The 27,735-nt window shown below is 37.4% G+C and overlaps 5 protein-coding genes across 5 annotated transcripts; 2 read left to right on the top strand and 3 right to left on the bottom strand.

Annotated features, from left to right (window-relative positions):
• Positions 1-661: 661 nt before the first annotated feature.
• Positions 662-4,751, bottom strand: GCK72_005395 (uncharacterized protein; the record flags this gene model as incomplete). Its single annotated transcript, XM_003116747.2, has 9 exons — positions 662-1,092; positions 1,349-1,469; positions 1,513-1,690; positions 1,948-2,204; positions 2,255-3,223; positions 3,417-3,539; positions 3,612-3,839; positions 4,440-4,527; positions 4,669-4,751. 9 exons carry the CDS (start codon positions 4,749-4,751, stop codon positions 662-664), a joined length of 2,478 nt encoding a protein of 825 aa, XP_003116795.2.
• A 3,839-nt stretch (positions 4,752-8,590) lies between these two features.
• Positions 8,591-11,076, bottom strand: GCK72_005394 (uncharacterized protein; the record flags this gene model as incomplete). Its single annotated transcript, XM_053725160.1, has 7 exons — positions 8,591-8,746; positions 8,792-8,965; positions 9,016-9,398; positions 10,174-10,391; positions 10,602-10,714; positions 10,773-10,941; positions 10,988-11,076. The coding sequence occupies 7 exons, from the start codon at positions 11,074-11,076 to the stop codon at positions 8,591-8,593; spliced, it is 1,302 nt and encodes a 433-aa protein (XP_053589354.1).
• A 4,173-nt stretch (positions 11,077-15,249) lies between these two features.
• On the top strand, positions 15,250-16,292 carry GCK72_005393 (uncharacterized protein; the record flags this gene model as incomplete). Its single annotated transcript, XM_003117376.2, has 4 exons — positions 15,250-15,498; positions 15,723-15,797; positions 15,882-15,968; positions 16,023-16,292. The coding sequence occupies 4 exons, from the start codon at positions 15,250-15,252 to the stop codon at positions 16,290-16,292; spliced, it is 681 nt and encodes a 226-aa protein (XP_003117424.1).
• Positions 16,293-16,380: 88 nt separating this feature from the next.
• GCK72_005392 (uncharacterized protein) lies at positions 16,381-17,803 on the bottom strand (the record flags this gene model as incomplete). The annotated part of the gene is made up of 6 exons (XM_003117091.2): positions 16,381-16,465; positions 16,518-16,783; positions 16,833-16,944; positions 16,994-17,125; positions 17,477-17,619; positions 17,735-17,803. The coding sequence occupies 6 exons, from the start codon at positions 17,801-17,803 to the stop codon at positions 16,381-16,383; spliced, it is 807 nt and encodes a 268-aa protein (XP_003117139.1).
• Positions 17,804-19,242: 1,439 nt separating this feature from the next.
• On the top strand, positions 19,243-20,176 carry GCK72_005391 (uncharacterized protein; the record flags this gene model as incomplete). The annotated part of the gene is made up of 4 exons (XM_003117313.2): positions 19,243-19,382; positions 19,429-19,809; positions 19,855-19,933; positions 20,000-20,176. The coding sequence occupies 4 exons, from the start codon at positions 19,243-19,245 to the stop codon at positions 20,174-20,176; spliced, it is 777 nt and encodes a 258-aa protein (XP_003117361.2).
• Between the last annotated feature and the right edge of the window lie 7,559 nt (positions 20,177-27,735).

Here is a 27,735-nt window from a genome sequence, read left to right as displayed (position 1 = left end):
TAAGAAAAACCTTTGCTTTTTCTTTTTCCCCTTATTGACAACTCGTGTTTTACTTCATTTCACTTTTTTTCTCCTTCTGAAACTCGATGTTTTCTCTCTCCAATCGTCTCAAAATACAAAGATCATAACTCTGATAATCTGCGAGAAAATGCTCAATTCGCCACGTCATGGTTTCTGCTCTTTTGTCGTGTTTTTCAGGTAGACTTATGACTTTCTCTCTTAAATTTCGATTGTTTTGTTTCATTTTTCACTTATTTTTCACTTTTCTCTCGTGATTTCGTTGGAAGAAACTTCTCGATTTGGTGGTAACACACTTTGTTTGGAGCAATAAAATATCGATGAGTATGCATAGAGAAATGAGTCAGAATACAAAGACAATCGGCCGAATGTTTAACGTCTTCTTGTGTTGATTCTCGAAAAACTTTTTCACGAATATTTTTATTATTATTATTAACGGAGAAAATGTAGAAAAGAAAGGAGAAAGAGGATCTAGTATTTACACACAATACCATATACATGAGGTGTTTGGCACGAAACGAAAGCTACGCGTTATTGATGGCTGAGTTGGAAAAAGCACAGGGATCGAGAATGATACAGATCGAATATGTACATTGAGACGAGGGACAAGGTATTTCTAGGCCATAGGGATAGACAGAATACATTATTTCTCCTCATCAGTCATTGACACAAGTGGTTGAGTACTTGGGGTGAATGTTGGGAGTGAATGTTTTGGAGTATTCAGAGGAATAAAATATAATACAACTGGCAGGAAGAACAATCCATGTAACAATCCGAATGTTGTCACCAATGTCACCGTTTTGGCAAATGATTGAATCATATAAACCGGGACAACGAACAATGGAGCCATGCATAATAATGTTGTAAGAGATGCCTCTATAACTGGTCGACCGACTGCTTGAAGTACCCTTGTTATCACTTCTTGCTTCGAACCCAAATCTTGTTGTCTTGCACAATAATAATGATAACAAACGTGAGCACTGTAGTCGACTGAGAATCCGATAGCCATAATCACATCAATCATCGTCACTGGATCCAGGTTTTGTCCCCAGATTGAGAGGAATCCGATCAAGCCTGGAAGAGAAAAACATATTTTACAAAACAAAAACATAAGCCCAATGCGGGGCTCGAACCCGCGACAACCAGATTAAGAGTCTGGTGCTCTACCGACTGAGCTAACCGGGCGGCGTTTCGACATAGAATTCTCAAGGTTTATCTAGCAGTTGTCTTGTCGTTGCTTCTCTTTTCCCACGCGCCATACTCTGCGTCTCTGGCATTCAAATACTCTCTCCCTTCCTTCTTTTTTCTTTGGCGCAAAATGACAACTTACAGAAAGAAATAGAGACAGTGGCCACTGAAGCAATTGTTGGTGCCACAAATGATGGCATAATAACAAAGCAAGCAATTGTCATGCAAGTGAAAGTGATTGCCAATGATTTTACCAATTCACCCTGGAATCAGATTAATTTTAGAATACTCATCTGGAACTGCTACCTTCACAGTGATAATCAAGTCATAAATGGTTCCATCGTAATCGAAAAGTGTGATGTTATATTGGGGGAAATCCACAAGAATCTGTCGTGTCTTTTCCACGTATACAGCTCGTTCCGACCAACTTGGACGTCCCTGACATACTACCACGAAGTTGATTAAATCAATTATTGTTTCGTTTCTGAAAAGATTTTTGATTTTTTGTTGTCTTCACAGCAAATAAAGACACTTATTTTCTGCAAGAATTAAGACACTTTGCTGAGAAAAAGAATACTTTTGGTGGTGCTGAAGGACGAATCGGAACAGGTCAAATCACAAAATAACCAGTTTAAAAAGAAGAAAATCATTGAGAAAAAGAAATGAACTTATCAAAAGTACAACCAGTTTCATAGATCATGCTAAAGTTTGATCTGTCTGTGCGTCTGTTTGTCCACTCACCCCTCTTTATGCCATTTGATTGTTCCAACATCTGCCATTCCTCTTGTTTTTAAGAAATTCTCCAATTGATTGTAATTCTTCTCTTCTGTCTTGGTATAGTTCAAGTACTCTTTATAGTCTCTATACATATTATGCGATGCCAGATTTCCATAGCATCCTTCTCTTGTCTCCAATCTTCGAATCATTTCGTCGAATATAGCCACATCGGTTTCATTTTGTAGATCAGGGACGTTTGAGAGGAAGTTGATTGGAGAGTACTGAAAGATAAAAGATTCTTGCGAGAAACACGTGAAAAATAGATGCTAACCTCTTCTTGAATCGAAGTGAAACTTGCGAGTGAATCGACAAGTTTCGAGTCAGATGGGAATGTTTTCGATGGATCGAATGTAGTTTCCATCCGAGCAACTCCTAGATATGTGGCAGTGAATATAGCGAGATATAGACAGATAACAAGTCCTCTTCCTGGAACTGACAATAACCAACTGGTGAAACTTCTCCAGGAGAATTTAGGTGACGTCTTCAGATGGAGTTTGTTTTCAGCTTCATTTCTCTTATCGTCCTTGATCTCTGTTGTTGGTTTCTTCTCATAAAAAAGAACCATGCATGGCACAAAAATCAAAAATTCCAGAAGGAAATCTAAGACGATGGCCAATGCAGTTCCGAGACAGAATGAGCTCATTTGAGGAGTTGGAGCCAGGAAACCAACTCCGAAAGCCAATGTATTCGTGAGAGAAGTGATTGCCATTGATGGAGAGATCTCTCTGATGACACGTGCCAATTGGTTCTGAGCTTCTTTTGCTGATTTATCCTTTGTCTCCTCACGTCTCCAACAATTCAAAAGTAAGAAGGCGTCGTCAACACCGATTCCCAAAATGAGGAATGGAGTGATACACATAATAGAGTTGAATGGATGTCCAATCCATCCAAGAATTGCAAAACAAGCACCCGTTGCTGCAATTGGAGATCCGATTGCTCCGATTATAAGCATTATTTTTGAGAAAATAGTCAGTTCCGTGAATGTACAAGCCATGAAAGCAACCATCAGACATCCTCCGATGAAGAATAATTTGACAGTTGTGAGAGTTCCTCGAAGCATTTCAGAATTCGCTACTTGATCTCCGAACATTTCGAAATCAAATAACAAATTATTGGGTTTCACTGCAGATTTCTTGAATATTCCGAGTTGAACTGCTTGAAGTTTCTGTTTTTGTTCGAATGTTTCAGCCTTACTCATGTACCACAAAGCAACGAATTTTGCAGTTTTGATGGGCCCTTCCTGAAATTTAAACTTGACTGATGAGGCTTCCCATGTTGCATTTTCAATGACTGCCCCTCTTTAGAAATACAGTTTTTTCCCTCTTCTCCACTTTTGATCTTCAGTAAAATAACAACATTTCAATGTTGCATGAGTTAATTAACTTGTCTGATCCTTTCTGTTTACCGAACAACCATAAATTCCAAGTCCTCACCTTTGATTTTTGTCCATTATTGACTCCAAAGAACTGAGATCCCAAATAGAATGAATGCCCGAATGCAGATGCCAACGGATATGATAGATTGACTCCAGGCATCCATTCGATTGCAAGTAGTTTCTAAAACAAATGAATTTTTGATCTTGAACCACATGATTTCTATTCGCAGCTAAAAAGTGCAAACTACCGTACCCGATAATAGTTGAAGACATAATTGATATCTTCTGAAGAGAGATCTTTGAACCGAATAGTTTCTCCTTTGTATTCTGTCGTATAGTTCCATACAAATTGATGCAATTGATCTATCTCATTTAATAGTTTCAAGTTTATCGTCAAATCGTCTTCCGTCGATTTGTTTCGTGCAAGCACTCCCCAGATCTCGAGTCCGCCAACTGAGATATTGTAGAAGTTGGAGAATTTCTGAAATATTTGTTTTCTTGTTTCTTGCCAATCTTTGATATTTTTGTTGCAGAAAATAGACAGTTTTCTCGCGGAATAAACTTGTTTGCCTAGATGAACTTTTTACACAATTTGGGGTTGCAAATGACAGAAAGAGTTTACCGAAAACCTTTTTTGATCAAGGTTTCAGAGAGAAACTTGTGACTAGTTTTGACCTAAATAAACAAAAATAACGTTTTTCCATGTTTGTTGTGATGAATGACACTTTAGAAGATCATTTGGATGCTTCAAACTAGGATATCAAACGACCAAAAGAGCATAAAATTAGAATTTCAGATGAAACGTATTCAGCCTGAAAGAGGACATCGGGCAAGTTTTGAGTCCAATGATATTCTTCCTTCTGGAGCCTGTTTTGTTAATCTGTCAAAAATTATACTTCTTTCTTCAGATTTGAAATCCGTTTAGGGACGGTCTACTTGATATTGCCAGTAAGAATAGGCGCCTAAATGTCAGCAACTGACTAGAATTTTCTTTTCCGCACTCGACTTTTGAACTCTTGATATTAATACAAGATCGTCTACATCCAGTTCAAGAAATCAAACGAGACAAGAAAAAACCTACAGTAAGTTCCTCGACGGCATGACCATGCTTGTTAGCGAATCCTCTTCTAATGTCACATTCGATTTCTAGCGGATAGATCAGAAAGTAGCTGTAAAAAGAACAAGTGACAGGGAATGGAAAGTAAATGAAAGGGGGAAAGTGATTAGAGTGTAATGAATATCTTGTTTGATCAAAGATTTAATCAAATATCACTTTTCGTCTTCTCCTTTTTCCTATTTTTTTCACTTACCTGAGCAATGGAATTAATACACAGAAGACGGCAAGAAGTACCCTCCGTGGATGGTTTCCCAAGTAGTATGAAATCCAGTTCATCTGAATTTGACGATGATGTAACCGTAGTAACATTTCAGATGAATACGGTGGCATTAGGAGAGAGCGCATCATCTTCTTCTATCTATCTTGAACCGTTTCTGGCCGCCCGTGATTTATCTTTTTCGGTTTGGTTCTATTTGGTTCGGGGCGGTCCCCCCGTTACGCCCCTTTTTTCATTTTTTTCGCGTTTTGATAGTGCAAATCGATCATTATTGGGGGATGATCGGGGGAGGAGATGGGTTGCGCCATAGAAAGAGTAGAAGAAAAAGAAACAAAATAGAAGACGTCGGATGATAAGATATCGAAAGAAAAGTGTGAAGAAGTTACACAACAAAACAACAAATATTAGAAAAAAAGAAGGGTAAGAAAAGAGAAATTCTGATGGAGAAAATGAGAGAAAGTTGCTTTGGAACAGTTCTTTTTTTTCTTAATTTAGTAATAGAATATTATGAGATTTGATGCTCTATAATTCGAAATTGCTCTTGTTGTTAAATTGAAATTTCAGTAAGCTATTTTTTTTTTTTCAGATGCCTGGTACTCTTGAAACCAAACTATAAACCTCTCACTCGTCTCAAGTTACCAATAAATCACTTCTCTCAGTTCAAGAATTATCTTAATTCCGTCTCGATTTCGGGCGTCTTCTGACTTATTGATCACTCGAAAAGTCCAAAACAATAAGGGTTAACAAACCAAGGAATACTTGTGGGTAATCACAGGAAATAAAGTGAAATTACAATCACGTCACTTGTTCATTTCGACGAGAATCGAGTGGATCGAGAGGACGTTTTTTGTTTGGAATACAGAAATGTGGTACACGTTTCGATAGTTTTTCTACAGGGACACTTGTTGACGTTTGGTTCTTTTTGGTAGGATTCACTTGGCTCTTGAAGATTAGCCTAATAGATCAAACTTGTCGCAGAATCTCCTAGTTATAAACTATTTCAGAGTAACGTTTCAATCAAAAATGAATTCAAATTTTCGAATACCCTATAGAGAAATATTTTTCAATTTTTGAGATGTGCTTAATACAAAAAATAAAAACTTGACATCTCAAACAGTCCCATACTCATAAAAATGAAGACTAGAATCCAAAGAATACCATTTTATAGTTCAAATAGACCAGACAAACTAGTGATTTCCAATTTCAGTAACATATTTGACGCCTTCTTTTTCCCATTTCCAATCGTTCTTTCCCCCTTGTAGTCAACCTTGAATCTGGTGGATGATTAGTTAGAAAAACAAACAAAAAGGTCATTTTCGACTAGAGAGATTTGTGATAAGACTACTCTTGTAAACACACTTCAGACAGCCTGTTGATCGAACTACAAAATGAAAAATCTGAGGAATTATCTGGAGTTGAATTCCCATGGTTTGTTATATAATGGGGTTATTCAGGTCATGTAAAAATGTATTTTAATACTTTTTTTTCCTTATTCACGACCGGTGAAAAATGTATTTTAATACATATTTTTCTCCCATTTTTCTACATTTCTCCCCAATTTTTTGACAATTTTTTTACATACGCATGTCGAAAAATGCAAAAAAAGGGAAAAACGCTGTTAGACCAACGGTAAACTGAGATTTGTAAACAATAGTTTCTCGACTCTCGTGAATAAGAAAAAAATGTATTAAAATACATTTTTACATGACCTGAATAACCCCATAACATTTACACTAATGTTTACAGAAATTGAAAAGGTTTTATTTGGTGCTATTGAATTCAATATGATTTTTTATTTGCATTAAACGCTTAAAAAGTTGAAATATGATGAGACTTTTCTCGAAGAAACCTGAAAGTTCAGCCTACAACCTGTACATTCCCTGATTATGTCTGTTTTCATTTCCAAAATGAATTGGTCGATTGACGACGAAAACAGAAGAATCCTCACATGTTTGACAGCAATCAAAAAAACTTCTGTTCTTTTTCTCTATTTATTAACAAAGAAAACCGATACAAGTTAGAGAAATTAAAGATCAAAACTACAACGAATTGTCTAGTTTAATTGAAAACAAATGTCAAAGAGTACTCGAACACAATTCGAAAGTTCACAAAAATTACAATCAGTCTTTGATTCAGCTCAGAAGTAACGTCATAATTCTTATCAACGGCGCTCTACTGGAAATAGAAATTGAGTGAAATAAATGAAGTGGTGAAAAAGATTTCGAGGAGAGCTTGCTTGTGAACGAACATCCTCTGATTTCTGTTTTGTTAGAAGTTCCCGGTAGTTTTTCAATTTGTAAACATTGTAAATCTCATTCTGAATGGTGATAAAACCAGAAATTCAAATTGATAAATCAAATCAAAGTATACTTTCCCCTTCCGTTTCATCTTCACATGATCATCATAAGATAGAAATTACTGTGAACGTTCCCCCAACAGAATGTATCATTATAAAACAGAAACATTTTAAAAAACGGAAGAGTAAATCGAAAAGAATACTTGATTTTTCAAGTAAAAGAACTTTCAGATAGAGAGAAAAAGAATAGTTTTCTGTAACGCAGACTTATGAATATTCAGAAGAGAAAATGAAAGCGAGTGAAGTGGTCGAAGTGTGTCCGTGGAATGGCCACATACACCCCAATCCTACGTTTATGACGTGGCAGATGGGGCAGTTTCAGAAGACGTTAAAAAGACAAAGAAAAAGCAGAAAAGTGTATACAATGAATGAAAGAAAGAGGACGAACTGATGTTTTGAAAGCCTTCTCCTATTCAGAAGGCAAAACAACGACAGTACTCTTGACGCCTTCTGCAAAATATCAACTTGAAGAAGTTATGGCAATAATAAAAACAAACACTTGTACAATTTACACCTGAAAATATGAAAAAGTCAACAATTCAGGTACAGATTTATATATTCACTGCAATCAGTCTAGCCTAATGCCTTGTGAACATCAACTCGCCAAACTTCTTCAAACATGAGTACATGTGTAACTAATGGTTTCTTTAGATAATGTATTGCAACCGACGAACGTCGTCTCGAGGTCATCGTCTCTTTCTTTCAAATATTCTAGTCCTTTCCAGGATTTCCAAAAAATTGTTCCTTTTCAAGAAGAAGAGCTCAGACTAAGGCGTACTATTTTTCTTTTCAGCGGACCGAAACCCTCCAAAGGTGTCCTAAGTAAGTCATCACAACTCTTGCCAGCAGAGAAGAAGAGGCGAGGGTGATTGCGCGTAGCAGCCGACATATCGCGGGTTCCGCCGACCGGCATACTTTGTGTGTATGTAGACTCCGCCCACAAAAATTGAGAAGCGGAATGCTAGGGAAAAGAAAAAGAAAAAGGGAATGGTTTTCAGCATACTTGTCACGGGCCGGGCCGGGCCGGGCCGGGCCCGCTAAAAAATCTTCCGGCCCGGCCCGGCCCGTCAAAATATTGAAAAAAAAAATTTTCGTCGTTTTCCCATTGTTTTTTCGTTTACTACTTTATGGCAAACATATTATTGATTAGAAATTATAAAAAGACAACAAGTGCAAACGGAAATTGTCAGAATAAGTTATTTTGTCACTATAAACTTTGAGCCTCTCAAAGTCTCTGTGATGATCAGCCGATGATCAGAATCAGGATCAAGAACTTGCTGGAGGCTTCTGAAAGTAGTCTAATCGAATCCCCCGACCTTGATTTAGTATAGACCGAAGAAAAAATTTAATTTCCAAGACTTTCAATTCTATTTTTCAAAAATAATTTTTTGGTTCCGGGCCCTGCGGGCCGGCCCGGGCCCTGAAATTTTCAACGGGCCCGGCCCGGCCCGGGCCGGCCCGTGATTTGACAAGTATGGTTTTCAGAAATTTAAAAATATTTATTTTTGAATGCAGAATTTAAAATTTGGAGCAATAAAAAGTTTACACAGTTAATATAGGTTTAGCACGGTTATTGATTTTCACTTCTGTATCGTTAGATTCTGTATAAATTCTGAGTTTTCCAGTGAACAAAAAATACAAACAAATAGAATAACAGTAAATAGAAAAGTTGAAGAACACATTGAATCCAAATTGCACCTGAAAATGTTATTAATAATTGATTGATCATCCATTTGCACTAACCAGAGTAGTTGTCCATGGCATCATGAGAGCTGTCGGAAAAATGATGAACACAGGAAGAAACCAACAAAAGGTGAATTGTTCTAATTCAAAAGCATACATAGTGTTTGGAACTAAAAACATTCCTTGAATGAGAATCACAGAAAACATCGACAACTGAACAATTTGAGATCCCGTCTGAAAGTGAGACATATTTCAGTTTATTCATTTTCTTATGAGAAACGAACCCAAAAATCATCAAATATCCAAAACCAAGATGCTTGTAGAACAATTGTGCAAATAATTATTCCAATGTATCCAACAATTAGTTCAACTTTGGCTCGTTCCAATTGTCTTTCTTCTTCTTCTTTTTCTTTTTCATCTGTTTCAGTTTCAGTACAGCCTTTCGTTCGGAAACAAATAATGACAATAAAATAAAAAACTGAAAACAATGCCATCATCATGTAGTTACCTCCAACTTCGCATCTTATTCCGTCTTTGCTATATCCAGGTACTTCGATGGTTTTAAGTGGTTCGAAGATTATTTTAGCTGTCATGTATAAGTATATCAACGGAAAATGGATCACACAAAAATGATGAATTCCAACGTCTTCCATACGAGCCACAGATTCTGACATTCAAAAACTTGAAGGGCACAGAAATGTATGACAGTATTTGAAATGGGATCGATAAAGGGACCACCGATGAGAGAGCCAGAGAGAAAGAGAGAGAGAGAGTCGACGATGGGAACCTTTCTTCGGTACCTATGACGTGAATTCTTTTTTATGAGATCTTTTCTCAATTAGAAATGGAAACATACGTTATGATGAACAGAAAAAGAGAACAGGGAAGAAGAGTCAGTATTATTAGTAAGAATCAATTAATGGCAACATACAAATAAGAAAACTGAATTAAAAAAAAACTTGGAGCTAAATAAAAATAAATAAAATAGAAATTAAAAATGAATAAGAAAGAAATTAATTCCAGATTTACGGGCAAACGGCTTGAGGACCAGCTGGTGGTTTGCCACATTTGAAGACCCTGAAAACGATACTACAGTTACGCTTACTGAAAAATCGACTTTTGAATCTTTGAATGAAAAAAAAGACACTGGAATGATTTGTTTCAGAAAATATATATGGTTAGGGAGGCATCCGACAAGAAGGATATCAACTATAAAGATGGAGTTATAGAGTCCAACACAATCTCAAACATTTAGCATAGTTTCTATCACCGTCCCATGTATTTAAACTAGGCTAGTTTGAACAGTAAGTGTTGCACCTACTGTATGAAATAAATTGAATTCCCCAGTTTTTATTCTGATTTCTCATACTTTGTGAAGCAGAGAGTTTAGGGGAAGAAAACTCTAATTTATACTCTAAGGGTAAAAGTTCTGTGTAGCATACCATTCTCACTGCCACCATCGCAGCCAGAAGAACGCTTGTGAAGCACATCCAGAATTGAATCCATTCCCCATGTCCTGATTCCATGAAGAATCGAGACTACTAGATGACAGAGAATGAAGGTGATGATTGTAACTGTCTCTCCATCTGCTATGTGAATCGATAGTCGCTTATCCGTCACCGCTGAAACATGATCGTATGTGTGGGTTAAAATTGGACTTCTGGTTAAATAACCTTCTGTTTTCAAGATACCACATAAAATATATCAGAAGCACACCCAAAGCATAAGTCTTAAATCAAATCATCTTTCAATGTTGAACATTTGCTTCAGAAGTGGGAGCAAAGAGAGAGAGAGAGTGCAACTTCTTTTTTCTCCGAATTTCATATCGCTAAATTTTGTTTAAGTTGAAAAAACTTAGAGAATATCTAACCTGCTATCAAAAACAGTGCGAGCATATGGACCACCGAATAGTGATTCCAGTTCAAAAATGTCGTGACTGCGACAGAAAGCATCGAGAGGATCATCACCAACTAAGAGCAGGATCTGATGTGCTGCAAAGATTTAGTTTCAAATTTTCAGATAAAAACTAGTTTATTCTCACTTTCTTGAGTAAAGCGTATGCTTGACAACGAGCTTCATATAAACAACATTTTAGAAGTTTTCGAAGTGCTCTAGGAAGATTCGATCCCATCTTTTGTTCGGTACGTTCCAGGTACTTTTTTCGCATGTAGTCCACGTGGAAACAAATGGTTCTACAGAAGCCGCCATTTCTGAATAACTTTGTCAATGAGATAACAGATTATAACAGAGACTCACGCTAGCACGTGGAACAGCGTTCCGAACAACTGATAAGCAACTTCTTTGTTTCCTTTCCTAGTGTTGGCTATCAATGTGTCTGTATTCATTGGTGGTAGCTCGAAACCATTGAATGTCCTCAGGGCCAAGATGACATGTCAAACCAGGAGAATGGTGACGTCCAGGTATCGGCTGTAAAATCGATGACTTTATCTCTCTTCGTTCTTCAAAAAAGAAATAGGCAGCCGTGAGAAAAGCATACATGAATCGACCCAGCATTTCACTTTCGAATTTTTTTTTTGATCTGGAAGTTGTGGTTCCACTTTGCATGCCTTGGTTAGAGTTCACTATAAATTTGAAATTACTTGATTTCGTTTCGAGTGAAAACAGCAGGATGTCATCTAGAACTGACTACTTCAGATTCACGTTTTCTATAGAGCGGAAAGTTATGCACCTCTAGTTTGCAGCACGATCCTCTACAACTTCGGCTATCGGCTGGTACTAAATGACAAAAATGAACAGTGAAATAATGTAAAATGGTTTTGAAATGAAATGACAAAAGCTATAGGGAAGAAAAAAGGAGAAATGTCGAATTGAATCAATAATTTCTCGTATGACTCACTCTTTCTGTGCGCGGAACAGTGAGGTGTCACTGTTCAACTTTTTGATCTACATTTTTTAGAAACTTTTTTTTCTAGCTTGCTGTTAATTATCTTATTTACATTAAGAATATTTTCTGCATTTCTTTTTTGAATACCAATAGTTGCACCTCAACTATTATAACTTATCTTTACAACATCAATGAGATTTCTTGAAATTGACATATTTCAAGGAACTTATTCATAAGGCAGCATTCCCTATTTCTCTTGTGCTGATAAATAAGTGCTGCTTGTAAGAAAACGTAACATCATACCATCGGAAGTTCAAACTTTGAACTTGTCAAACACAAAATACGGGCCAACTTTTTGGTGGAAAGTTGAGGAGTTTTGTTGCTCGTGTTGTAAGTGACAAAAGGAATTGTATCAATAAACTAGTGTCCATTTGTCCTCATTCTTCTGGGTTGTTTGTTGCGTGGGATGTTGAGTTTCCGTTCTTCTCGCCATGTTCGGCATTCAAAAATTGATCTTTTGGTTCATAAATATCTCTGACTACTGAAAGCGCAGAACTCTCATTTTGATTTAATTGTCAAGATTTGGAGCATAAAATTGTCTTCTCATTTTTTGAAACCCCTATTTAAATTTTTGAAACCAAATAGTTTTTTTGAATTCTTTTTATTCGATTTTCGAGAATTGTATTTTTTCTTTTACTTCTAAAGATTTATTCCTGATTTTTTACATTGGTACGTACTTTGTGCTCTTTTGCAATAAATCAGTTGACCCAATTTATTTCTTTGCATCTTTCCGCGTATCTAGTCTAATCGGAAGCCTGTTTCAATAGACCGTACGTCACGAGATTATATACAAGAAAGAACGAAACAAATTAGAGAAAGAATTCGTCTCCGTAGAAGGTCAACACAAACTTTCTGAACGGATCAGAGATGATGCGAACTGTTTTCGTGTGTCTCTAGTATAGTTCCATTGAATGAGCAACGAAACAAAGCTACAAAAGATGAAAATTGAATGAGGCAAACATCCGTACCAATCAAATATCAGAATATTCCCACGGTTGGAAATGAATATTCGAACAGACACAGTTTCATTGGGGAAGAATTTGAATAAAGGTCAATGCTCTCTTAATAATGTTCACAAAGTCAAAAGACCATCACATCAAAATGATCATCGCCATGCACCAGCTAGGCGCCTTCAACTGGTTGGCGCCAATGGGTGTCGCGGTGCCTAAAAGGTATTGGAGAAGCATTTGATTAGCTGAGAACAATAAATTCTATTGAACTTTTGGAAAAGAAAGTAAATGATCAGAAATCGTTCCGAAATCGTTCCGAAACTTCAAAAATATTGTAGTTTCTGAAGAGCTGGCTATCTGCTACGTGTATTTACGATTCACTGATCTATTCGACCTATACTTCAATATCAGTTCTTTGAAATTTGAGCAAATCTTGCCAAATTCCAGCTGAAAAAATATCGAGCTCCATAGTTCTCGGCTGATATTTGGAAATTATCAAAATATTGCAGCATTTGACGTGTTTTCTGGTCAGTGTCTGTTAGCTGTCAATTCGAGGAAGCTCCTGTTTCAGTACAACGTTTCTCCATGGTTCTGATGTTCATTCATTCTTCAGAAGGGCTGCACATCATCACGGTTCTGAAATTGCGCTTTATTCTGGAATATAATCGCTAATATTACTTCTACGATATCTCTCGAAGAAAATTTAGGAAATCGTGAAACTTATGGTTCATTATAGAAGATTACTCTTCAACTGGTAATTAAAATTTCTCATTCATGATATTTTCTGAATCCGAACTGAGACTCAAATATTTTCACCCATTCGGTCTAGTTCTATTTCAGATTCATAGACAAAGTAATTTTCCGAAATTATAGTTTGATTTCCTCGTCTGATATATTTTAGATAAGAAGTTCGTAATGTACGTTTTCTCTAGTTTCCTCTCATTTCATTTTGTTCCAATAATGTATTATTCTGTCTGTCATCTGTTATAGAATTGGATCATTTAGTTCATTGAACGATTTATCCCACTCATTCAAACTAATCGCATTTCGAGTTGAACCAAATGAGAGATTGAAAAATTGAAAGAACTATTCAAACCTGAAAAAAATGAATGAGGTTTGCAGCACGTGGGCGTTTTGATTCATTTCATTCTTTCCGGTCATCGAACCAGTTAATCCAAATTGTACTCTCTTTTCTTTTGATCCAATCGTTTCGGATTACAATCAAAGTTTATTCGAAACAAAGATGATAAAACATCTAGAGAAAAAAAGTATCGTTTTCCAGTACGAACTATCACGAAACCTCTTAATCTCTCACCGCCTCTCCGATCTTTGTTTCCATTTCATGAGGCTCCGCCCACTCCTTTGAAGACATCCCCTTTATTTAAAAGGACAACGAACCCCTCATTTCTATATGACTCCGCCCCTTTTATGACTTATACCTCCCAGTGGTTGAGTCACTTCAGTGTCTGACTTGTGTTCAAAACAAACACACATCACTATTTCGAATGAATAGTGCTTTTTATCATTCAATCATAGACCATTCATGTATAAATAGGGGCCACGAGGAGTCTATTTTCATGTTGAGTTGCTCAGTTGGACTCTCGATCAGTCTTTTTTTCACTTCTACAGTTTCCATTCTCTATTTTTTTCAGAGATTGAAAGCGAAATCGAATAGTTTTCCTTCTGCGAAGACAACTGATAACCTCAGTCTGATACCTTTTAGATCATTCGTGAACTCTTTTCGTAGTTATTAATCTACCTAGAAACTGACGTTTTGATCTACCTTTGTCAATTTTGTCACTTTCACTAAAATGATATCACTACAAATAAATACAGTTCAAAAAACTACATTCCATGGTCAACCGATCCGCCTATCTGACCCGTTTTTTGTAATAGATCTTAACTACTCTTTTTCGGAATACCATCTCTTTTCGAATTTGAATGACGCTGAATTCATTGTGCCTTCTGCAAAAGAAAGTTCAAAAGTTTAATTATCCCAGAGAATAGACGAAAAGTGTTCCCTGAAAAGTCTAGTCACCACGATTCGTTCAAAAAAATAAAAAGGAAATAAATAATGTTCGAGATCTTTGTGTCCGCTTCGTGCTTTTTTGGTCTCTCTTATTTTGAACTCTTGGCCTTTCACTTTTGAAAGTCTACCAGAAATTTTAAAAGCCTATTGTCTTATTCTTCTAGTTCTAACAAGTCAGACAACCTTCAACTCGAGTCTAGCCAGCTCTTTTCTCTCATGTTCTCCAGTTTTCTAATAATCTCTATCTCCTTTTTTGCATGTTCCAGTAGTCAAATAAAACGTGAAAAAAAGAAGAGAACAAGAGAAAAAAGAAAAAAAGAGAAGATACGTTGAAAGGACCTCCCCAACTACATTTGGTTCCCTTTTTCTATGAGAAGGAGATCATTGAAACAAAGCGAAAAGTTCAAATTCCATCGCCCATTTATGTGTCTGATATCGAACTGTCGCTTTCCTTTTTTTCTGTATTTTCTAGTGATGAAAGTACACTCATTTGCCAGCCAAAAGGGCAAACCAAAACTCATTGTCTCTGCGTCTCCATGAGAGTCTTTAAAAATGAGTATTCAGACCAACTCGTTCAATTTTTTGTTTCACTTGATCTCATATTTCACCTACATTTCCAAAATCGAATTTCAGAATGGTGATCAGTGGTGAAATCAAAGCAGTCGTCTATGACTTCGGTGGAGTTCTTCTTTCATATGAAGGAGTTGAGGAAAAGTGGAAGGCAATGTCTAGAGCTTTGGGACTTCCGGATGGGGCTGTTCACAGCGAGTCCGTTGGAATTGAGTTTTCGCAATGGCTTGGTCCAGATAGAAGTCTTTTCCTCGGGACTTTGACTGTTGATGATCTTGAAGGAGGACTCTTCATGCAGTATCTTAAGCACAAGGTCAGTTATTAGTAGGTGGGATGCCGGTTAATTTGTGAGTTATGAATCATAAATTATGATAGGCATGTGTCTATATATTTGTTTTTTGTTTCAGAAATTGTAATTTCTCCTTGAAAAACTATGGGTTCGCTTCTGAATGAGATTGATATGAGTTTATTATTGTAGAAATCCCACTAAACATTGAGCGGCATATATGTATATTATTCAAATCTCAATAATTACAGTATGGAGACCAGCTGAATGATAATGTCGTCGTGAAGCCGTATACCGAGTGTCTTCGTGGAGAGAATGTCAGAATTGTGAGTTTGTAGTGTACTACAAAACTGTCTACAAACTAGAAGGCACGACTGAAAAACAAACAAACAATCGTGTTTTATTTTCAGCACAAAAACATGCAAAAAACTGTGGAAATTCTTCACAAGAAGGGGTTCAAAACTGCTATGCTCACAAATAACATGTTTTTAGATAAGGTGAGTCTACAGACTCCTGATTTCTTATCAAAATAATCACTGATTTCTTCTCAGGAGCACAAAGAAACACGTTTGCCATGTGATCTCACTCATTTCGACGAAGTCGTCGAGTCATGCTTGGAGCATATGATGAAACCAGATGCCAGATTTTATCAATTAGTTGAGGAGAGACTCGGTGTGAAGCCAGAAGAAATCGTTTTCCTTGATGATCTTCATGAGAATATCGAAGCTGCCGAGAAGCTGGGATGGAATACAATTATGGTCACTGATATCGAAAAAGCAATCAAAGAACTTGAGAAGTTCACAAATGTTAAATTGATCTAACCGTATTTTATTCTAATTATATTGTTATCACGTTATCATAAAATGAAATGGAATGGTAGCAAATGAGGTGATGTTTTGAATTTTCAGATTAAGAAAGAAAACCAGTGCGATGTGCGAATTCAGGAAAACACTTTTTCATTGCTTCGTGCCACTCAGTCCTCATTATATCGTCTCTGAAAAATGGAAAGTTTTTGAAAATTTATCTGAAATTTCCCTGTAACTAACGTAATATTATGTGGTGGTATGTCACTTCCATGTTGAGATATCGTATGCTTTCTCATTGTCGATTTTCGATAATCCAGGTAATTACACTCTTTACATTTATACTGACGACCGACACAATGTAGAGCAATCACATGCATTTGAAGATTCCATCGGCCACTTCGAGGTGATTTTACTCGAACTCCACATAATCTACACTCATGATATTCTCCATTTTTTGATTTTTTAAGTGTTGGTGAATCTTCATTAGATCCAGATGGCTCATCACTCTGAAAACATAATTGACTCAGAAGCAGAATCTTTGGGAATAAAAAGTACCGTAGAATTGACGCCAATCGGTACGATTTCTGGCTCGCCGCACAACATATTCATCAATTGTTCTCTGTATTCATTTGCATGTTCGTATGGTCGTTTTTTGGATGGAACAGAGCTGAAAATAGATCAATTTCTGACTCATTTTAGACAAAAAAAGAACTCACTGCCTGCTAGTCAAAACCATTTCTTCTTCTTCTTCCTCTTCATCTTCGTTACCGATTAGACTTGAAGGTTCTTGTTTGACAACTGTAGACGTTACCATTGGATTTGATACTTGGGATAACGATGGGAATACTCTGAAACTGAATACTCGTAAAATATAAATACATACTTACAAAATTTCGAGTAGTTCCGATCGGCCCGGATTGGAATTTTTGAACTTTTTTCACTACAATTTTTTTGCAAGAAAATATTCTCTGAAAATGTTCCACCTCAAGTATATTCCAAAAACCTTTGAAACCTACAAAAAATCGTTCTTAAGAATTTTTTTCTCCAAAAAATCGGAACATTTTCGTTAAAAAAATTAGTTTTTCTGTACTGAATCGGCCGGGCCGGAGAAATTCTGATATCGGCCCGATCCGTTGCAAGTCTGATTAAATGTGAATGCCTTCTCTACAAAAGTTAAACACTTCAGCAAAAAAACCAACTTTTCCTCCTCAACTGGAAACGATTTCTCGTTGGGAACGATTGGAGAACAGGCAGTTTCTCTGGAATCGTTTGGCGGTTTTGCAAGATTTGGATGTTTTGACAAGTCGTCTAGAAGCATCAATCGGGCGAAGCCTTTGTCCAGCTGAAAAGTAGTTATTTTCCTTGGAGATCAAACAATCAGCTGGTTTGTTTGAATCATATGATACCATATTTTATCAGAGGAAAAAACAATATTCACTTTTTGAAATTCGACTTACCATAATCTGAACTAACTGAATCGCTTGTTCTTTTGAATCTATCTCAACGACGAGAAATTTGGGATCCATTCTTAAAATGAAATCAATTAAGTGTTAAAGAAAGGAGAGAAAGAGAGTGTAGTGTACTGCAGAGAAAATGAGAAGGACTGAGACAAAGACCAGCAGTCAGCAGGAGGGCTGGGCGGTCATCGATCGACAAGTACTGCGAAGCAGCAGGCGGTTAGGCTGGTCGAAATAGTATGGAGAATGAGGAGAGATCAGACAGTACTGACGAGGAGAAGTATGATGAGAGACTTGCTTCGGGATGCATACAACATTGGATAAATATTGCGTCAGAGAAAGGACAGAAAAGAGAAGGAAGCGGTGACAAACTGACAGTTCATTTTTAAATTTGATTTACCAGACGAGGCTTCTTCTTCTTTTTTCTCTGAAGAAGGTGAATAATCAAAACAAACCAAAACATTGTTTTGCTTTTCTCAGAAAGAAACTGTACTACTGTATTATATTGTTCTCTGAAAATGTTTCTCGAAACCGGAACGAAATGAGTCATTTCTCTTGAAGCTTGAGGAAAAAATGGGAGGAATATAAATGGAAATGTGCAAATTAAGAAAAAAAGAAATGAAAAGAGGAAGAAGGGTCTGCAAAAGTGCAGACAACGAGATATTCGGAGAACAGAGGCGAAACGGAAGCTGCTTTTAAGAGAGTGAGTTCTCTATTGAAAAATATGATATAAATAGCCAAAAGGTATGGGTTGAGAAGGACAGAGCTTGTAGGTTAGGAGGGATTAAAATCGGATTATCTAATGTCTTTTTGGGAAAATGGGAGGAGTTTCGAAGAGTGAGAAGATTTAGAGTTTGGAATATGTGTTGGTTTTTGTAGAATCTCGATTCACGATGGTTTTTGAAGTTTTTATTGAAGCCACCATAATCAATTGGAAGTGGAAAATTTCACTATCACTAAAAAAACTACTAATGTTGATCTACTTACATTTACAGAGTAAAAAAATGAAAAAGTTACAGGTCTACGCCCTTAGTCTTTTCATTTTTACGTGAAGCACCGGATAGTAGTTTAGAAAATTTTAGTTTAAACTTCTGTTGCAATATCGCAAAGTCCCAAAAATGCTATGCTGGGAGTTTAACAAAAACCAATCCTATTTCTGAAAATGCTACGGAATGTTCTTGAATTGTGCGTTCTCATTCTATTTTGTTTCATTTTATGTCTGCCGAAGTCTTAAATCTCTTTTTCGGTTTTTTATCATCACTCCCAACTCGGAAAGTTCAATCATCATTCTGCAAAATCTCACTTATCCCGTTAACAAAGCAAAAACGTCTCTCTTCATTTCTCCATCAACCCCACCAACTCCAGACCAACATCATAAATCTCTGACTTGACCCAACAATTCTGTTTTCATTCTATCCGATCTCTACAATGACTACACTCCTACCAGAACACATGTCGTCCTTCTTCTCGAGATATCTTTCGATTGACCCGTGCCAGTCTTCTTCGAAATGCTCGTCCGACTCGTCGTCTCGTTTTTGCTCCTTGGGGTAGTTCAAGCTGCCATCAACTGTGATGTTATTCCAACATCTTTGTGGTGTTCTAGCAAGGATATCGAGAAGGAATGTGGATTTACTCAACAATGTGATAAGTGAGTCTATTTTTGTTGGTTTTGTATAAATTAGACCAGTGTTCAGGCATCGTTCTGCCACCCACAACCAGAAGATCAACATCACAGTCCTGATTGAAGCTCTCTGCCCAGACTGTCAGAACTTCCTTGTCAAACAGCTCTACCCAATTGTCTTTAAGAATTTTGCTGACTATGTTAACATCGAACTTGTTCCATTCGGAAATGCCAAGGTTTTAGCTGATGGAACTATCAAATGCCAACACGGAGAAGAAGAATGCTCAATTAACAAGTTCGAAGGATGTTTCATTGACTCAATGGCCGATCAAAGTCCCCTTCCAACTCTTGCTTGTATTGAGGAGAGCCTTCAGAAGAAGGTCGAGTTCGCAGATGCAGTTCAACAATGCTTCGAGAAGCTTCAAATTGGAGGAGATATCCAGAGATTGACACAGTGAGTTTTGAATGGAATGGGAATTGTTATTTTCCATTTTTGTAGATCCTGCTTGGTGTCGAAACTCGGAGCTGATCTTCAAACCAAGGCAGCTGCAACCACTAACAATGTCTGGCCAGAACAGGTTAATATTAGAAATTTATAACGATGAAAAGTATATCTGTAACTCTTTTAAACTTTTTATTTTCAGCACAAGTTTGTCCCGTGGATTGTCATCAACGGAGTCTCTCTGACTTCTCTCCAAGGATTCCAAAACCAACTTCCAACTCTTCTCTGTGAATGGTATTCCGGTGACAAAGCCATCCCATTCTGTGAGGCAGCTCTCAAATTGAAGTACAAGAACGCCAGTGTCCGCCACTTCTTCTAAACTTGGTGTTTTGATTCTATCTTTTTTATTTAAATGAATATTAGCATCTATTCTCCGGAAGGAGTCGTGTTAGTTACCTTGACCCTCTCTGTTTACTTCCTTTTTCTCGAAAGAATAACCCATATCTTGGCGAGAAATCCAATTAAATTCGCCTGCGAATTCGATTATCATATAATGTTGCACTTGTGCCTCAGTGTCCTTGAGTCTGTTTTTTTCTGCTCTCTTCCGACAGTTCTCAATTCGGTTCCGCACCGATAATCATCTAATTCAATTAGACTAATTTTTGCAACTTTATAACATTTTCAGATGCTATCTCTATCGAATCGAGTTCTCGTGAACAGTTTATTGTGGGTCATTTCACAGTTTTTGTGTATTCGTTTCGGTAATTTCTCGTTTCAAGGTAAAACAACACGAGGAGCGGATGGAACGTGACCGCAAAAACTAAATGGTTTCAAGGCGGAAGATCATCACACTGGCACCCAGATAACGATCGGGTCACTTGGTCGCCAGCTCCCGAGGTTGTTTTCTGCAAAAACAACACACAAATTCCTCTGTTTTCAACGTCCTCTAGAAACATCTAAAATAGAAGAAACATTCAGAAGTACACTATTTCATGGTCACCTGATGACAGGAGACAACACCGGCATCATAAAATAAGAAGCTGTCAGCAGTGTCTCCGATCATAAAAATCTCTCGTAAAAAAGTTGCCAAAAGGTATTTGAAAGCCAGCAACGGTACTCAAAAAACAATAACCCTAGGGTATAGAAGGAAGAAGAAGGTTCCAATTTCTTGCGGGGGATAGAAAGGTCTTCGAATATACAAACAGTCACCTTCATATTTCAGTGTAATGGGTAGATAAGGATGGCGGCGATCGTCTTCCGCGCCATTGAAATCGGCACATACTCATCGCCTTTTGAGATGACAGGTTCCTCTGGCACATTTCGGACGGTTTTCGACATTCAGTAAGAGTAGGTAGTACAAGATGCTTCTGACGACCTTCAGATAGAAGGCGAAAGGAAGTAGTAGGAACGAATATACACGACGATGAAAGAAAATAATGAAGAAGTCGTTTCAGATGATGGTGGTCTTCTCTTTTTGTCAGAGAGAAGCTGTCGGGAAAGAAGAGAAAATAAATCTTATCAGTAACCCTGTAAATCAACAGAAACTTGATGATCATGTGAAGAAGTCGAGGTGATATACGACTGAAAGAGAAATTGATACAAAGAAAATGTTTGGTTTAGAACATACAACAGGGCAGAGTTCAAATAAGGTCGTTCTGGAAAAATAGGGAGCACTTTCTTGGAAAAAAAAAAGCAAGAAAAATGGCATCGATTTCATGGATTACAAATGTGTGAAGAAAGTGAAGCTCAAAACTAGAAGAGTTCAAGGTGTTGAGTTAAATTCAATAAGAAGCAAAATATTATTACGAATCCAGAAACTGCTCGGACTCCTTCTGCATTCGAAATTATAATGCAATTAATTACCGACACATGTATTGCTCACTTAACTCTCCAGGAGCTTTGTCTTGAAAATGTTTGACTGTCGCCAAGACTTGATCACATAATGCTCATCCCTTCCCATCACACCTCTTTGCTTGACCTAATTCAACACTCCCTTTTTTTCTGAATGAAACTTTGGTAGTACTAGGTTACAAAACCCCGTTCAATACTTTCAAAAGTTGAGTAAGTTGAATCGAGTACCAGGTACTAACCTCCATCTTATTCCAATTCCATCATCTCATTTCAATTTGCACTCGCCTCATTTCCAAAAACCAACTTGCCGTTGTCCCCCCTCTCCGAACCGTTTCCCAGCACTCCATTTCTCTTCTTTATCCAGAAGTTTTTCTGTTCCATACGGCATGTATTGTTACGTAGATACTCTCTTCTCTTCAGAACATCATCCCGACACTATATCATATTGACGCAACAATATCTCAAGCAGTATAGAAGAGTGTTGTTCTTCTACACCTACTTCCAGCTTCTTCTTTTTATTTCTTTGTCTTTTTTCTAAGAACAATTCATTCATCATCATACCTTAGGGTCGTTCTTATATTCTCTTTTCTCCAAATATCTCTCTTAAAAGTTGTTGCATACCGATTAATTTGTTAATGAAACGAAAAGAAGGATAGAGGAAATCCGGTCCTTTTTATGCAATCATGATTGCGTACGCGCAGGAGGATAAGCGCAATTTTTGAGACGGCGAGGCTTTCGTTATCTTTTTTCTTCTCACCGTATCAATATTATTCATCCCTCTTCATTTCAATTTGTCTCTAGTCTCTTTTATCGTTTTTTTTCATTTCTGTTTTCTTTTTTGCACCTAAAATAGATATCTAAATTCCTTAGATAACTTATGACAGTTTTAAGTCTAAAACAGTTTGAAATAACAATTGAGGTATTATAATCAAAAGTCATACCATTTCATTTTCAACATCATCATCATAAATCGTTAACCAAGAGAATACAACGGTTCCACCTCTCCATAACTATACTTCTCCTTCTTTTTCTTTTTCTCGACGTCTTCTATATCACGCCTTCTGATCTCGAATCTCACACTGTTCCATATTGAGTTAACCTCATCTGACCATTACCTCATTCCGTTAACTACATGCCATCTCTCTCCACCTCTCCCCCCTCCGATCGTCTTCTTCGTCGCCAAAAATGGGCGGAGCCTAGTTTTGTTCGACCCGAAAGAACTTCGTGTCTTGCCCCCAAGTTAGTTACCATTACTGCCTCCGACAAGGCCAACATCATCACAGTGTCGGCTCCTTTTTAGAACGTCTTCTCAGTTCTTCGACCACTACCACCACCACCACACCTATTCCCACGTCTTCTTCAAACTTCTTCTTCTTCTTATTATCTTCAACCAATATTAGTATGTATGTGTGTCACTTGAACTGGTTCAATTCTTTCTGAAACCACAAACCAAAAGCGTTGTTTTGTTCTCGATTTCAGATGGTCTCGAGAAAGAGAAAAATGATGTTTATTCATCATTTCGCCTTCTTCAACTGCAAAACTGTCTTCACATTTTCTGAAAGTTAGAACCAGAGAAGCATCAATTGTGAATGTTCTTCGTAATTGCTTCTTACCTGGTATAAGTTTGTGAATTGTCAAGAATTCTTTTCGAAATTCGGATAGTTTTAGAGCACTTCTCGATGAAGCAGGTATCAATGGATTGAATGCAAGATTTCAAGATTTTTAATTTCAGAAAAAAGAAGAGCGTTGAAGCTCACTCCATCGAAGTTCAGTAAACTTTTGATCTAGATTCTTAACTGTAATTCGTTTTCAAACTAATAGAATGATTTTTTTCTAATTTTTGGTCTTCCATATTTTATGTTCCAAATTAGGTCGTCTCCAAACCCCATTCAGTTTTTTGACCCATGTCTTTCAGATGTTTTTGTACCGACATACAAACACACTGCCATTTCACTTCTGTATCTACTGAAACTATTTATGAAAGTTATATCGGATAGCCGAAAGAAACTAAAACAAGGTCGGAAAGAAGATTTCAGATTTCCAGAAAGATAAAGAATAGTTACAAATGATGTTATGAACCCCTTCCGTCCACCCCATTTCACTAGTTCACTTCAGTTTCACCTCCTACTTTCCATCCCTCTTCCACCCCTGTTCTTTTACTAATTTTGCCTCCTTTCTTCTACATTCAACCTCTCGTTATTTTGGCTGCCAACACCATCTTCCCCTCCTCTTTTTGATTCATTCATTTCATTTTTTAGTCAAAATTTCACCCCCACATAGGCCACTTGAAACGAAACCGAATGGCACTGCCTGACAACAAAAACTTCGAGATGGCGGCGGCGGATTAACACTTTTCGAATAGAACTTGACTGATGCTTCAGACGTTTTTCGACCTTGTTGTCGGAAAGCTTACATCATCGGAGTTTCTTTTTTCGAGGGATGATGATGACGCAGTCTGTAGAAATATAAGCTTATTCGGAATTTCTGTGTGTGTTCGACACTGTTGAGCGAACATCCAAAGATTAGATTGACCATGATCTGACTGGATTCTGAATTTGTTTAGAAGGAGACTCTCTTGACTTTCAAATGCTGACCAGCACTCCTCTAGGTGTTACCTTTCTGATGCGTCGTCCGACACAGTGCGAAGCTTCGAGAGCTCATACGTATCAGAAGAAGTTTAGGGCGGAGAATAAACTGAGCTCCCTGTCTCAAAAATGTTCTCTTGAACTCCAAGACTTTACTGACCACCCCCCCCCCCCTTCTTCCAAACAGTAAGCGATTTGTAGAATCTCGAAGTGTTGAACTTCTGCCTTCTTCCTACTTAATCATCTCCGCCTCACATACTTGTTCATTTTTCTCTGATTGAAGAACAAATCATTCGGGTGTCAATCTCTGCCCGTATCGACACTGATAGGCTATATTTCCCTCTTTATTCTTCATTTTCCAACGAACCCCCTTACCTTTCTCTCTCCGTTTCCTTCCCTTTTTTCTTGTTCCTAATCGAGTTTTTTTCGTTCTTTATTTGAGGTTTTTGCCACCCGGCGCAAATCTCGCACGCACCTTTTTTGCCCCGCCGTCAGGTACCACCATCTCGAAAGCATCAGACGTAATCATGTCGATCTGATCTGTTGGAAAGAGAGACACGAAGAAGAAGTTGATGAAATTAAGACGCAGACCACCGTTCTTTTTTTGCTGCCGTTTGAAGATGACGACGACCCCCAGGCAATATCGTTTTTGTTCCTTTTTTGAAACAATCATTTCTAGTTTTTCTTATAAAATAGGTACTTGCGCGGGGGAAAAAGGGAGGCCATGAAGGGAAAGGAGACCTCTGAAAGTGTAAAACAAGTGGGTTTATCAAATACTGTTTCTCTTCTCAAAGTTATTGTAATAAACGAAGACCGAATGTATTGTCTAGTTGGTCCTCTTTCTTGTAACGGTTCTCACATTACCTTTTGATTCAGTTCTTGTGGCCACGTCACTTTTTAGGTTAGATATTTCAGATTACTTCAGGAACAGAGATACTGATTTACATTGTGTTCAGGCTCAAATGCTCCAACAGCTTGGATCCTCATGATTCTGAATAATCAGTTAGACGAAATTTTTAAGATCCTGAATTTCAGAACTGTCTTGAGGTTCAGAGAATCCAGAAAACATCCCAAAATATCATTCGCTCTCAAATGAGAACAATTCGTTTGGTTCTGACCAAGTGCCACGTCATACACCCACCTAGGCATCAATAACTGCCTCGGTTTTCATTCTCATTTCCTTACCAGTCGTTTAGTCAATTTCGGTTAAGGAAACCAAACCGAAACCATCAAAAAACTCTCTCTCCTTCTCCCCCTGTCGCCGTCTTTTCACTCATTCTGACACCAGTGTTCGAATGTTCATCCGTCCATCATCTTCCCACTGACTTCCTCTGTAAAGATCTCAGACTTTCGACTACTACCACTTCTGCTTTTCGAAAAAAAGAAAAAAACCTCTCTCTCGTTTTCTTACAGTAATCCTCTCGTCATTTTGTTTCTTTTCTTCTTTTTCGCCCCCCTGGCACCTCCACCAACCGATTCACACCATTTAGCGTGTCCTCGTGTGTCCGATTAGAGTAGAATTAGGTTCTGTTTTGGATGATGGGTCACCATTTCAACTCTACTTCATTTAGAATTTAGGAGAGATTTCGAATATCTTCTCTCTCTCTCTCTTTTCGAGATAAGTAAGCTGCCATTTTGTTTCTCTCTTTCTTCTCAATTCAAACCGGTTTTATCACCACACCTCATATATTCTTGACCTTCTTGACTTTGCCGTTTTCGCAATATTTTGTTTTTTCGGCAACTTCCTCTTTTGAGTCTTTTGACCATTCAATGAGTCTCGTGCTGAAAACTATTTTCACTTTTTTCGCTTCTTTTATCTTCTACAATAATCAAGTTCTATTTTTATCGTCTTCAATTTCAGAATACCTGACAACATGTTCCTTTTACTATCTTCTTTTTCTTTACTATAAATTTTCATTGTTATTTTTATTCTGTCATATTGTTTCTCTCTCTTTTGAGCTTTGACCTGAACCGCCCATTTTCTTTTGATCTTCTAACAAAAATATCCCTTCGAAAATAAAACATCTTGTTACAGTTTTGCACTCAACAAAGGGAGTGCGTCGCCCGCTCCTCCACGATTCGAATATTCTGTCTGGCGAGAGACACTGACCGGTGTTTTTGAGACGCATCACATAATTCGGACCTAAGACACTAAGAAGGTTGGTTACTATTCCAAGGGCAAAAAGATGACCTGGTTGATTTGGGGATTTTTTTGGGAAGATGAGCGCGTTGCAAATGTTTTGTAGGACAAGAGTAGTTGAAATTCCTGTGAAGATTCCGAAGATCAAATTCTTGAATCTCAGTCATCAGAGTTTCTATGGAGGGATCCTTGAATAATTTCAGAATCATTGAATCAGATACTTAGAATTAACATACAAGCTTATCTGAAAACTTAGAACTCTATTTATATTCTGAAAGCACTCGAAGCCCAAACTTTAATATCCCTTCGTTTCCAGGTCGGGGGAATCAGAGCAAGAGCACAATTCTCACACAAAAATGAAGCCGAGGTGGCACTCCTCGAGCCATGCAACTTCACAATTTCTCATATCAGCAGTCACATTAATCCTCATTTCAACCACATTCTCTGAAGCAAAACCATTGAATTTGCCACAAACGATAAGTGAGTTTCACTCTTTTTTGTTTTCCAGTTCTTCTCTATTTTCTCAACACAATTACATATTTAACATACGATATAATACACCTATCAATCACCATTTTGTTCACTCTCGAAAATTGGAGAGATGATGGCAGAGAGACCTCCCCTGAAATGGACAGTTAGTAGAGGGGGGAAGACCGTTTTTTTCCGTGTTGTGAAAAATTCCAATGTCTGGGAGGTCTCTTGATTGTGTACACTATGTTTTATGGTCGAGATGACAAGTATGGTGGTCGGAAGAGAAGTAAATGAAGAAGGACTACTACTACGTCTTCTGACTTTTTTGTTGAAGTTATTGACAAACAATCGTTTTGTAAAAAAAAAAAGGAAATTTGTGAAAAATTGAAAAAGGAGAATGAAAAAGGGAAACCTCGAGGACAAATGAGTCAAGATCTTCTCAAGATGAACACGGGAGGCATTTTTGAGAAAAAAAGAAACGAAGAGACCGAACAACGTGCCACCATTAATTTAGAACAATAACAAAAAGTGAGACAAGAAGTAAAAGATGAATCTGATCTAGATAGGACCCATTGTTTTTGTAACGATGTTTTGATGGTTACTGTTGGAATTTTAAGATTTTTTTGTTGATAGCACGACAAATGAGAGCAAGGTTCAAGTTAATTTCATAGTAGAGAGAGGGATTAGGGGTTCGTTTTGAAACATTGAAAATTTCAATCGACATCACCCAAAAGTTAGTACGACTCAAAGCTTCACTCTTGCCGAGTTGCCTGAAATTGCCAACACTCATTGTCTAGTTTTGCAGTAGACCACTGACCTACACTCCAATTTTGTAATCTCACGTCATTTCCAAAATCTAATGACTCATTTGATTCTCCTCTCTCACAATCA

This window comes from Caenorhabditis remanei, chromosome II (assembly GCF_010183535.1).
Source record: "Caenorhabditis remanei strain PX506 chromosome II, whole genome shotgun sequence".
Taxonomy (NCBI): Eukaryota; Metazoa; Nematoda; class Chromadorea; order Rhabditida; family Rhabditidae; genus Caenorhabditis; species Caenorhabditis remanei.
This window is presented reverse-complemented; position numbering and strand designations above follow the sequence as displayed.